The sequence below is a fragment of the Oryx dammah genome, unplaced genomic scaffold (assembly GCF_014754425.2).
Source record: "Oryx dammah isolate SB20612 unplaced genomic scaffold, SCBI_Odam_1.1 HiC_scaffold_28, whole genome shotgun sequence".
NCBI lineage: Eukaryota > Metazoa > Chordata > Mammalia > Artiodactyla > Bovidae > Oryx > Oryx dammah.
In genome coordinates, this window is record NW_024070212.1 from 93,188,563 (window position 1) to 93,201,631 (window position 13,069).

General features: G+C 39.6%; 1 protein-coding gene across 2 annotated transcripts; it reads right to left on the minus strand.

Moving 5' to 3' along the window:
* Window positions 1–1,192: 1,192 nt before the first annotated feature.
* CDKN2C (cyclin dependent kinase inhibitor 2C) lies at window positions 1,193–11,381 on the minus strand. Of its 2 annotated transcripts, none has more exons than XM_040231203.1 (3): window positions 5,965–11,381; window positions 5,360–5,499; window positions 1,193–1,944 (listed from the first exon to the last, which is right to left on the minus strand). In XM_040231203.1, exons 2-3 carry the CDS (start codon window positions 5,486–5,488, stop codon window positions 1,567–1,569), a joined length of 507 nt encoding a protein of 168 aa, XP_040087137.1. In that variant the 5' UTR covers window positions 5,489–5,499; window positions 5,965–11,381; the 3' UTR covers window positions 1,193–1,566. The 2 variants fall into 2 exon arrangements, with proteins under 2 accessions (XP_040087137.1, XP_040087135.1); XM_040231201.1 differs by having other exon boundaries at window positions 5,955–11,381.
* Between the last annotated feature and the right edge of the window lie 1,688 nt (window positions 11,382–13,069).

Sequence of the window (13,069 nt, forward strand, 5' to 3'; positions counted from 1 at the left end):
TCAGTATCTTGTGGTTTGAGATGGCAGAAGTTGAAGTCTTGTTGCACTTGACATAGGGAAGGTGAACTTAAAATGCCAAATGGAAAGGATTTTTTCTTGCATATTCTTTTATACTACTATGAAAAATAAATTATCGAAAACCGCTTGTCTGCAACCTTCCAATCCTTGTTAGGGCAAGCATCAGAACCATGTCTGTCAATAAACCTTCAAGTATTTTGTTCTTTTTGGAGTGAGGGCAGGGAGCTTATGAAACAGGAGGGACCTTTTACATAAAACATTTTTGTTCATGTGGGAGATGATGAATAAAGTATTTATAAATTTATAAGAGATAACTGCATTGAAATCCTTTGGTGAAATCTTTAAAATAATAGTAAGTAGTAGAGACTGGAAAATTCTCTTGGAAATTTGATATTTCCATTTCATTCAAAAAAATTTTTAGCTAGATGTATTATTAAGAGTTTTATATGCCTTTACTAAAAAGTTTTGAGGGAATCAAGTACTATGTGTAGGAGTGGCCTATTTATTTACTGTAAAAGTTTCTATATTTATTATACTGTAGCCCCTAAATAAGTAATGACACATATGTAATTAATATATATATGCCTTGCTAAGCTTTTTATCACCTCAATATTGGTATTTGCAGTGCATTTTAATACTTAAACTTTTATAATTTTACACTTCTGGTATTTTAGGGAGAAAAAGCCATTGTTACACTTAGCATACTTTTGGGAAATATACTATTTAACCAATTGTTTCATTTTGTGATTAAAAAAAAATCAACAAATGGGAAGCACTTTTTAATGGCAATTTCTTTTTGAAGTGACTTTTAGGGCTAACATATATTTGATTCCATATTGTTACTTCTGAAACCTGTTTTTCAACGATTTAACTTAACTTTGAGAAAAAAGGAAGATCAAATATTAGGATAAGTCTACACTGAGGTAATTTCAGGTTTGATTTCCAAAAAAATGTTGTTCTTACTCTATTTTAAAGCAGACATATTAGGCATCAAGTAAAATCTTTGCTGGGAGGCATGAGGAGAGAAAGAAAAGCATTTAACTGGATCATCAATAGAATATGTCTAGTTCTAATGTCAAGACTTAGAACACCATGATCTTTCAGTTTAGTTCTCCTTAGCAAGAAGCATATCACGTGTGGATTATAAGAGGAGTGGAAATCACAGAAAACATTGTCCTGTTTTGAAAATGTGTTTTAATCAGGCAAAAGAAGCATCAGGACAAACCATTTTAAAAACAAAGTCTCCAAGTTGGGTACTGAGACTGGCAAAGGGAGAGGCAAGGAGAAAAGTCAGGGAAAGATAAAATATTCAGAAGAAAGACAAAGCTTTTGCAATTACATGTTAGAATTCGGGGTTTTGCAGCTGAAAGAGATGTTGCTTAAATATATTCATAAAGCTGTAGTAAGATTTCCACTTAGCAGTTTCAGAGGCTTTAACTAGCTGCTTAAAATATGACAAAACTGAATTTTAACAAATGATATTAAAATAGGACAGCCAATCAATTAACTGACAAAACAGAAGGCAGCGTGGGAGAGCCCTCCCCACATTCACTGCAGATTCGCAGCTCCCTCTGCCCGGTCGCCCTCCATCAGGCTAACGACCTCGTTTCTCCGGTAGAGCCTGGCCAAGTCGCAGGCGGTGTCCCCCTGATGGTTCCGATGCCCCACTTTGCAGGCCGTGTGCTTCACAAGGAACTCCACCACGGCGAGGTGGCCTTCTTTGGCAGCCAAATGCAAGGGCAGGTTCCCTTCATTATCCTCGATGTTAACATCAGCTTGAAACTCCAGCAAAGTCTGTAAAGTGTCCAGGAAACCTGCTCTGGCCGCATCGTGAATGACAGCGAAACCAGTTCGGTCTTTCAAATCGGGATTAGCACCTCTAAGTAGTAGTCTCCTGGCAATCTCCGGATTTCCAAGTTTCATAACCTAGAAAAGGAGAAGAAACGGTAGAATCCTTCAAGCGCTCCTACTACAAGACTATTTTAGAATATCCATCTTTCTATTTATGTAACTTTTTTGGTGACGGAGTGCTTTGGGAGGACCCATGTGATGGAGTTTGAAGGGCTCAGTTGCAGCAGATGAGTACTATTAGGTAAAAGTAGAAGAAAACTTCTAAAAATTGAGCTTCTATGATGGAATATCTTAAACGAGCCACCAAGTAGGATATATTGATTAATAAAAATAGAATGAGTACTATTTGTACAAAATTCACTGACAACTCAGCTCTCTGTCTCCCATGAAGAGTTGTGTAATTTCATGAATTTATTAAAATAAAAGAAATGGAACTTGAGATTTAAGTAAGTCTTCTGTTTGGTTCATCATGTTCATAAAATGTGCCTGGGGTATTGATTCTGTAAAATTAAATGTGGGTAAAATTTTTCTAAATAGCTAAAAAGAAGGAGAATGAGCTTCTTTAAATCCTCAAAGAAATGCTTCCACACACCAGACTCCATCTAGGCTGATTTTACTAGTGTAAAAATGATCTTTTAAATATCCAAAGCTGGTATTTTCTTAAATTATTAATTTTCACACGTTCTCTCCAAACAGATAAACCCCAAGTTTCCAAGTAATTAAATTTTTTTTCTTTGCAATTATTTCATGTGGGTTACTAGGTGTATTTAGTGCTTAGAATCCTCCACTTGAAAATTTAAAATGTTATTGAATATTAAAGTGTTTTTTTTTAAAAAAGCAAGTGTTTTTACATTGCCAATGATACTGATTTATCTAAAACATAACATATTAATGATGTGCCTGTATTAGATAGGAAAAGACTGTATGGCAACTGTTCTTAAAAGGAATAGAACAGTCATTCTACTATTTTACTGTCTCCTAAAAAGTTTTAGGTAGCTTCCTAATTTCAATTGAGCAAAAGAAGAGAAAGTAAGATATTTAACGTATATTTTGGGACATAGAAAGCTTTGTCTGTGGTTTCAGCCTATTTGTTAATCAACTGGTGACCTCATCTTATTTCCTTTAGCAGTTATTATCAGGCATTTAGGAAAAGTTATTTGTAAACTGGCAATATTTTAAAAGCCAGAATTTGATATTAAAATTTGCTATCAACATACAACTAATTTACATGATAAAGACTTATGTACTGGTGTTTGAATATATTTCACTCTAATAAGAGGTCTCTATTAGGCTCTCATAATTATAAAGTATTTTGTACAGCAGCATGAAATTATACAATACATATAATCTAGTTGTGAAAAAATACAGTCTCATTAACATGCAAGGAAATTTCAGCATTTTAATTGTTTTATTCCTAGGTATATTCATAATAACCTAAATTTATAGTAAATAGATTGCAGAGTAGACACTCGAAATTAAATACATCCTGGAAAAACATGCAAAGCTGATCTATCTCTTTAGAATGTTTGTTTTAAAAATCACAAATTAAGTAATATAAAATATATTTAGAATGAATAATATTTTATAAATTCAAACTATATAGATGACTAAGATGTTAAGCTTCCCTGTTGATAAAACTCTGCTGACTTTTGGCCCTTCCTTTGTGGCAGTGGTTAAAAATGATACATAATTTATTTTTTAAGAACTTAGATGAAATACACTTTTTGGTTATTAAAAATTAACACAATCTAATTTTTACCACAATTGTCTCTAAATATTTAGTTACATTTAAAGACCTGAACTGGGAAAAATAGGAGATAGACACCTTGGATCTTTGTAAAGCAAATGTACGATCAGGGCCTTTGATATTATCCTGATTGAGAGGCTAACACTAGGAAAAGGGAAAAACCTTTTGTAATTCAGTTAAATAAACATTACTGTAGGAGAAATTTTGCCATATTCCACAGAAAATAATACCAATGCTGGAAACTGTTTTGAAAGAAAGTTCTTTCTTGAGTTATGATACAACTTCAGAGTCGGGATTATACATACTGAAAACAGGCTTTGAGACTCTTGTTTGTGTGTGTTTCATTATATGTACTAGGACTAAGCCACAATAAGTGGGTGTTAATATCTTGATAAGTATGTTTAATATAAACAAGACCGCAGAGTTGTATTAAAAATGTTTGTCAAAACTTTTGTTTTGCAGTATTAATCTCCTAGTCTTCCTGCTCGTCACAAGTCCTGCAAGATACTATTCTTACAGGGTTAAGTGGCTCATTCTTTGTGAGATTTATATAATATTTTGAATGTTCAATAGGAAAAATTTCAATATGTTAAATTTGTGACATTGCTATCATCACAATACCTGTTAAAAACTACAAGGTGGAAAAAGAAAAAAATCCTTTCCCCACTTAATATACCTGAAATAACAAGATAAATAATTTAGTATCTATAAGCTTCCTTAATACTGAAATTTTTGCAAAGTCAGTGTATTCTGATTTAAAATATACAGGGTGTATGGACGTAGTCTGTTAGTAGTACATCTTCTGTCACTTAAATTTCTCATTCTTGCAATTAAAAACAAAGCACTCTAAAAACCCTCTCCCCAGTGGATTTTCAAAAACAGCTTTAAGTGTTGCATTTCAAATACGAACTTCTTTTAAGAATATCATCAGAACTCAGATAAAGCAACTGTTTGAGACTACTTTGCCATTTTTCTGTTTCTAAGCCTTTCAACCAAGTTACATGATAACGTTCAGAGGAGGAAAAAAGTTATTAGGTACAATACTTGGCAGCTGGACATGTTTCATTTGTTGCTTGTAAATCTAATTACTAAAAATTAGAACATACCACGGTAAGACCGCAGAGACAAAAACACTATAAACTGAGCTCTGATTAGAAAATTCAACTTTTTATTCCTCCTCAATCCTGAATGGGTGGATGGTATTATATTAACTGTGAAATGTACATCCTGTGCCTGTGCCCAGGCCACCCATTCCAAACGAGGAAAGGTCGTTTGTCAAAACTTGAAGCATTTGAAGGAAAAAATACCCTCGCCAGTAGTCAAGAAAATTAACGTTAAAGTCAATTATTGGAGCAAAGTACGGAAACCACTAATAGCAGTGTATTTACTTCAAATAATAATCATAATAACGTGTTTACAGAACTGTCTAAAAAAAAAAAAAACCAAAAACCTCGGCGCTGCTACGACTGGTACACAATCCCCACAGTCACAAAAACATTCCAAAAATTAAGACCAAACCTGGAACCCACTTGATATAGAGGATGTTATTGGATTTGACGAGTTTGTTCAAAGTACGTCATTTTGGGGAGTTGGATCCACTTAAAGATATAAAATATGGCAACCAACTAGTTTTAAAAACAGTGAAATTTAGTACCCCTGAAAGCTTGAAAGCTATTATTCTAGAAACCCGGGTCACGTAGGCAACATTGTTGACCTGTTTTCCCCACCTCTCTGGATACCAACCTGCAGCGCAGTCCTTCCAAATCCATTTTGTGCATTGACGTTTACATTATTTTGCAACAAACTAGTAAGTTGCTCTAGGTCCCCCCTGGCAGCTGCGGACGCCAACTCGTTCCCCCAAGGCTCGGCCATTCTTTAGGGTCCTGACGATCGGGAAAAGATGAATTAGTTGTTTTTCTTTTTCCCCTTTCCTTCGCTCCTAACCAGGCTGCATGATGGCATCGGAGACTGACAGAAGGACTGGGATGGTTAATCTGGAGTAGAGCTTGGTAGTAAATACTAGTAAGATCTGCCTGCCAAAAGCCCGCCCCTCGATTCACACGTGATTATTCAGCAAAACTGAGCCATTGGAGAGGGGCTCCGCTCCTCGCTTTTTAGCTTAACCCCTATGAAGAATTCTGGTGATTAAACTGAGAGATATACAGACACACATATATTCCTGGCAAATTACTCTGGACGTAAAATGTAGGCAGAGCTGGCACGTACCTACACTCCAGATCTCCAGGAGGAATGTATGCGGAGATTTAAGGGACTAGGTTAGGGCAGAAAATACCGTGGAAAAAGAGACATTTAGGGGGAAGAAAAGGTATTAACCCACCCTTGTTCACAGTAGTGACTTGAGCCGCGCGAGCCAGTACCGCAGGGGCAGGTCCTCGGAGGGGCTCGGTCTCCATCCGTCTCGGCGAAGGGGTAGTTCTGAGTCCTCCGCTGCAGGGAGAGCGCCTCGGTGGCTGGATGCTGATGTGCTCCGGGGGTTAAAGATGATCACCAAAATCAAACGAGAGTAGCAGTTCCGTGGCCCTCAAGTTACAGGTCGTAAGAACTCCTCCGTGGCCTTCGATTCTCCGGATGAGTCTTAATCCGCGCCCAGGCCGAGCTGCGGGCTAATGCCGTGCGGGAGGGCTCCGGAGCCCGCCCGCCGGGCTACCGCAGCCCTGCCGAGCCTGAGAGGCCGTGGGAGCCAGGCTCGGCGCGCGTCTCCGGAGACGGCCGGGCGCGCGGCGGGCCCCCGGCAAGCCGGTCATGCCGGCCCCACCGGGTCCTGGGACGCCCAGCAGCGTGAGGAAGGGGGAGAGAGATGCGGGAAGTGTCTATGGAGCCCCGGCTGCTGAGGCAGCGCGCTGCAGCATCGCAGCTGCACGGGGCAGCCCACCGGTAACTTCCCGCCTACAACCGAGCCAGTTCAGACTTCCTAACGTAGAAGAAGCTCATTGAGCGACCGCCGCTTCTTTTCCTTCCTTTCTCGGTTTTCTGAGGGCTCCAGAGATCGGGAGGGTCCTAGGAAGTCTCAGGCCAAGCTCTGAGTATTGCGAGTCGCCACAATTCCAGGGCGCAGCCAGTTCCGCCCTCGGCGAGAGCTCAACGGCTTCGGCGCCCTGTGCCACTTCGCCAACCTCTCGCAGTCCCCTGGCCTGTGCCCCCAGCCTGTGCCGCCGATAGAGCAGCGGCCGCCAGCCAGCTGTGCCCGGGAGCCTAGCCGGGTAGCACCGCTTCCTCCCGAGCCGCAGCGCTCCCAGTGACAGTTTCTTTTGTAGCTGGTCCCCCCCAAATCACTGGTCCCTGCTCCCTTCACCCCTACAGACACTTGTGCGTCGTGCCCCTTTCTGGTCTTTTCCTTCCCTCCCTCGCTTCTTTTTTCGCTCAAACAATTGCTGCTTCTGTTGCCGCTGCAGAGACGGTGCCGGTTTCTTCTCCCTTTTTTCCGACCTCATCAGCTTTTTTTGAAAAGAAAAAAATTGAGCGCTTTTTGAGTTGAAAAACCCGCCCCCATTTTAACGGCAGAGTTTTAAGGAGGCTCGGCGGAGTTACAGCACCGCGGGAGCGGGAAGGCCGGGCGCCGCCCACGCCCCGCCCTCCGCCCTGGTGGCGCTCGAGCCCTCAGCCCCGTTCGCCCCGCCCCCTGCCCCGCGCCCTTTCTCCCGCCTCCCGGCTCTCCGCTTCCCTCGCTGTCTCCTGCGCTGGCTCCCACCCGCCAGCCCAGCGGCCAGGCCCGGGCTGGAGCGGCTTTCGGCCCGGCGAAGCCGGGTTTGGCCTCCTTTGGCTGGCGGGCGGAATGGAGGGTGCGACGTGAAACCCCGAGCTGTCCTGAAGCCGGCGGGGCCGGAGGTGGGGAAAAGACGCTTGTTAATTAAGGGTGCGGAGAGCCGCAGGGCCTCGGAGGCTCGGCGGCTCTGACTGTTGGAAGGCAGAGAGGAGTCTGGCGCGGAGCTAGTCTTTCCCCGGCCTTGGCGGGGCAGGCCGCCCGCCTCAGCGCTCCCCGGCCAGGCTCTCGAAGTTCCGGAGGCCAGGCCTACCGCTGCCGCCGCCACCTCCGTGGCGCGCTCTGTGCAAACTCGGCCTCCTTTTCTCAGTCCAGCGCTTCGGCCTCGCACCTGCCAGATCAACGCTCAGGGCCGCGGTGGGCCGAGGTGGCCGCGGGGATGGGGGGAGAGACCTCACTGACAGCAAAAAACTGCTCAGAAAAAGCAAAAGTCTTTTCTAGACTGATTGTTACGAAAACTAAAGGCATGGTGTAGGTAAGAAATCACGACGAACTCAAGCCTTAATGTTCCAGGGACTTGAAACGGAAATATTCCATTTCTTTGTGGAAAGGGAGAAAAGCAATTAACTTTAAAGCCAAAAAAATTTTTTAAAGTAGGTCTTGGGAAGGGTTTTCTAAGAAGGGCCTTTGTTTTTGTCAAAGTTCTCTCTGACTACTTTAGATGGGACTTGTTGGGGGTGGGGGAGGGGTGTTTAAATGTAAAGGAATAGTATCTTCCCTAATGTTTATTTCAGTCGTCCGAGGCACCAGTTCTCTGTACTTTAACTTCCTTTTTTAGCTATGTAAGATTAATTAATTACTGCTTTCTATATTTTTTGCTCTTAAAAATATCCAACACGGTTGCATGATGCACCCAGTGGGCAAAATGAAACCAAACAAAAAGTGACAGGTGGTCTAATTATTACCGGTCTCTAGCAAGCATGTTTTTAAGCAACATCTATACCGAGCTCCTTGAGGTACACTGTAGGTATTAGCAACGAAACACACCAACAACATCTGGATAGTCATTAGCAACAGATTGCCTGGTTGGTAGAGGGAGAGTTCAAACTTTGAACAATCTGGTGGTGTTTCCTTTAACGGAATTGTTAACAGAAAAGTAACCAGATCTATTTTCTTAGGTAACTAAACTTGAAATGTGAATCAAACATGAACTACAACACAAGAAATTAACTCCTCTTGCTTCTTACGTGTATTTAGACATTTCAAATAGAACTTTTAGGATTCCATATATACCAGTAAATACCATAAATAATATAATTTACTTCTGATTATTCTGGGAAATTAGTATGTAATCCTTCAATACAGCTGGAGGGTGTGATGCTATAGTAGTATTGTTGGCTAATAAGAGATAACTGGCATTAATCCAACTTATGAGAGTTGCTGTCTAGCATTTATTATGGTTTCTAAGAGAAGACAGTGTAATAAGGAAGATTCTTAAATTGTACTCATGTGAAGTATAGGTATACATGGGTTATAATTTTCATGAAATAAAATTCTTTTTGCTGAATAACAAGAAATAAAACTTAGGGTAATTTAAGATGCCTACAGAGCTGGATTAAGATTTTTGGAGATCCTAAGCACTGAAAAGATTTTGATGTCCCACCAATTCACCTAATGTGTAAATAAAAATAATACAAGACCAAAACATAAATGTGAAGAAGTCCAACAAGGTTCTGACTTTTCCCGTCTTGACTATGTTAGTGATTTTGCTGAAATATTAAACAATTTAAGGAAGTTGTGTGTGTGTGTTTTTTCACTTTGGCTTTGCTGGTGTTCTAAAGCATATGCTTTGTTTGCTTATTGTATAACCCAGAACTGGCAGTCCAGAGGCACAGAAGTTACAATCTTAGTTCAGAAAGCATAAGTGAGACTACAGAGGACCCTCAATGAAAATTTCATATTGATTGCTAGTTCACTGAAATAGTTTCAAAGGTGAGTATCTCTGCGGTCAACAAGCTTAAATTCTAACATGGTATACAAGAAAGATTTACAGTTAAGAATCTACTATATTGAAAATAGTAGTTTGTGTTTTCACACAGTAATGGCACATCTCTCAAACACTGAAACAGAGCCTTTTAGTTGGGTATAAAATACAAATAGTCATGGAAATCTTTTTCTTTTCAGCAATTCATACTTATTTTAAAGGACTTATAGAAAGACTATAATCAAATTATTTTGTGCTTTCCCCCCTTTGACTTAAGTATACATAGTTTCTGAATGAGTAACTTATGGTTATGTGTATATGGTATTTACAATTTATTTACATAGTTTCAAAATCTTCCTTTTGTTATATTTATAGACCCAAGGGAGGTAGGAAACAGGTTGGTACACTCAGGGGAACTTTTTGTCATTTCATTACTGTGGCATAATGAAATGGCATTTGGCATTTTATTTCTGAGATTCAGTAGGCTTTTTCATATGGGTTCTCATACCACTTATGGAAGTCTTTTTGTAAAGCGAGAAAAAAATGTAAGCAACTCAAAAGTTTATAATAGCAATGATTAATATTTGTGTAGTGTTTCCTGGTTATAACATACGATGTATACATTATTTAATCTTACAACATCTCTGGGAGGTAAATATAACTATCCCCTCATTCTTTTCAGGTGAAGGAATTGAGACTTATAGAAATTGTGACTAAGGCCAGTAAGTAGTGGATATAAGATTTGAACTCAGATCTTGGGTCCCAAATATTAGGCCTTTTCCACTACTTCAGAGTCCAGGACCCTGGAAGCTTTGTGTTCAGAACGCAAAGCATTTAGATTTTTCTCTAAATGCTTCTTCCATTGGCTGGTTTTGGCCTGTATCCTTTCCCCTTTCTCTGTAATAAGTTGTAATCATACATTTAAAAAAAAAGAAAAAGACAGGATCAGGCACTAGTGCCCTAAGGAACATTATATCATATATCATTATATATATATATGTTTTTGATTACTTGAGTGTGGATCTAACTGTAGTAGCATTAATCTCATGATTTACAATTGAGTAGCAGTTTAAAAACTTGGTTAACTTAACTGAAAGATCAAGGTTAACACCCCCCAAAATAAGTCATGTTGATATCATGTGTCCCTGATATGATGTGATGAGGACATACCATGTTTGTGGTCTCCCCTGAATCTATAAACTCAGCATAATTATGAGAAGACATTATAAGACAAACCCAAACTGAGGGGCATTCTATAAAGTTCCTGACCACTATTCTTCAAAAGTCAAGACTGAGTTATTGTCAACAATTGGAAGAGGCTAAGGAAACAGACCATTAAATGTAGTGTGGAATTCTGGTTTGGACCCTGGAACAGAAAGAGTACATTAATGTAAAAATCCAAACAGAGTCTCTGAAACATAACAGTATTATGCCAATGTCAATTTCTTAGTTTTGATAGCAGTACCATGGTTGTGTAAGACGGTAACATTAGAGAAAGCTGGATTAAAAGAGCATTCTGTACTATGTTTGCAAGTATTAGATTAATTGAAAATTATTGCAACTAAAAATTTAGCAAAATATCTACAAGTAGCTTATATATATATTTGAAAATTATGAAATAAAACTTCCTTTCAAAAGAAGAATGGTAAGATCAAAGAACATGGAGATTCTAGAGAAAGATCTATATTTGAATTAGACTGTGCTCCATGAGTTAATGCAATAGAACAACTAAGAGGATGGATATATAAAAACCATTCTTTGCTTGTGCTTATGGACAGAGAATCTCTATACATTTTTATTCTCTTAGTTTGTGACACTGCAGTGAAATTGTTTCTTTTAAGGAAGGAATTCTGGCGAAATGAATTTTCTCTTAATTCAGTATTTATTTTTGTAGTAAAAAATTACTCTGGATATCCAACCATGAATAGTTAGGTCATAGAGAAGAATCAATCACCTCACTATACACTATGGAGGGTAAAATGCGGAGAAGCAACAGGGTAAGTGGAAAGAGCACTAGTTTTGACCTAGCCTCACTGTATAGCATGACTTTGGGCACATTCTTAACCTCTCAGAGCAGTTTTTTAATTTTGTTTATTCCATTATAAGCATTAAATGAGATAAGATGTGTAAAATACCTGTACATTCTAGACATCCAATAAAAATAAATTCAAAAGCTTTGGTTGTTATATACCCAAGACCTTGCCATGAATGAACTATGGTGAATATAAAAACATGGAATGAAACGGCTTATAATCTCAAGGAATGTTCAGACTTTGAGGAGAGATTAAAACATGCATAGGAGCTTCCCTGGTGGTCTGGTGGTTAAGATTCCGAGCTCCCAATGTAGGGGTCCGGTTTGATCCCTGGTAGAGAACTACATCCCACATGCTGCAACTTAGACTTGGAGGAGCCAAATAAATAAAAATAAATATTAAAAAAAACATGCATAGATGAAACAATTAGACAAAAAAAATTACAGAGTTTAATTACAGAGTATTAAATTGTGTTGTAAAGATCGTAGAGCAGTGATTAGAAAGGAAGAGAATCCTTGTTGGCTTAAGTTTTATGAAAGAAATTATCCTGAGAAAAGCATTTAGGAACTGGTGTACTAGTAATACTGGAGGAGGGCATAGCAACCATTCCAGTATTCTTGCCTACAGGAGCCTGGTGGGCTGCAGTCCATGGGGTTGCAAAGAGTCAGACATGACTGAAGCAACTTAGCATATATGCATACATACAAGTAATAGCAACTAATATGTTTGGACAGCTTTAAGGTTTCTGAAAAGTTTTCACAAGCATTATACACTCTATTCACAATCACCTTATGAAGTAAGTTTTATGAGCCCCATTTTAGAAATAAATTGAGACTCAGAGAAGTTTTTTGTTTTTGTCAAGGGGCAGAACTAGAACGCAAGCCTAGTAATGCTATGCAGTCTATGCTTGTTTTGTAAAAATATTTTATGCTTCCATGCATTTTCATAATTGTTTTCTCATCACCTGAAACAGTCATGTCAGAAGCTGAAGTCAGAGAGTCTAAGTGACCCATCCACTTTCACCTAACTAATTAGTTGGGAAAGCAGTACTAGAAACCATATTCCTGAATGTTTAGTGTTCTCTTCCCTGGTTTCTACATTACCACATTCTTTTAATTTCCAGATGGAGAGAAGGGAGGGAGAAGGGGAGCAGTACTGGATTTGAATTGGCTCAGATACACATACCTTTCATCACAGAGAAAAATCTCAACTTTGCAGGATTTGCTCACTTGCCTTGTGCTGAGAACGACATATATGAATGGGACAAGTGAACTGCCACACTTAAATTGCTGGTAGTATGTTTCACCTCATGATTCACATTCATGCTTTATTTTGGAATTACTTCCTTGGGGGGCAGCAATTAACCAGGGAACCCTTCAATTCATATGACTATGGAGGGTTCTATTCCTTATCTAGCTAATTCTGGGCTCAATACAGATTATTACTTGAGAATTGTAGGCCAGACTATTTTCATTTAAAGAAAAAAAAGCCCACAGAATAAACCTAGATCTTTGGAACACCACAGTGCTCTTCGTGTTCAGGGAATACAAAGATCTAGGCCTTGATTCTGGAGAAGGAAATGGCAACCCACTCCAGTGTTCTTGCCTGGAGAATCCCAGGGATGAGGGAGCCTGGTGGGCTGCCGTCTATGGGGTCGCATAGAGTCGGACACGACTGAAGCGACTTAGCAGCAGCAGCAGCAGCAGGCCTTGATT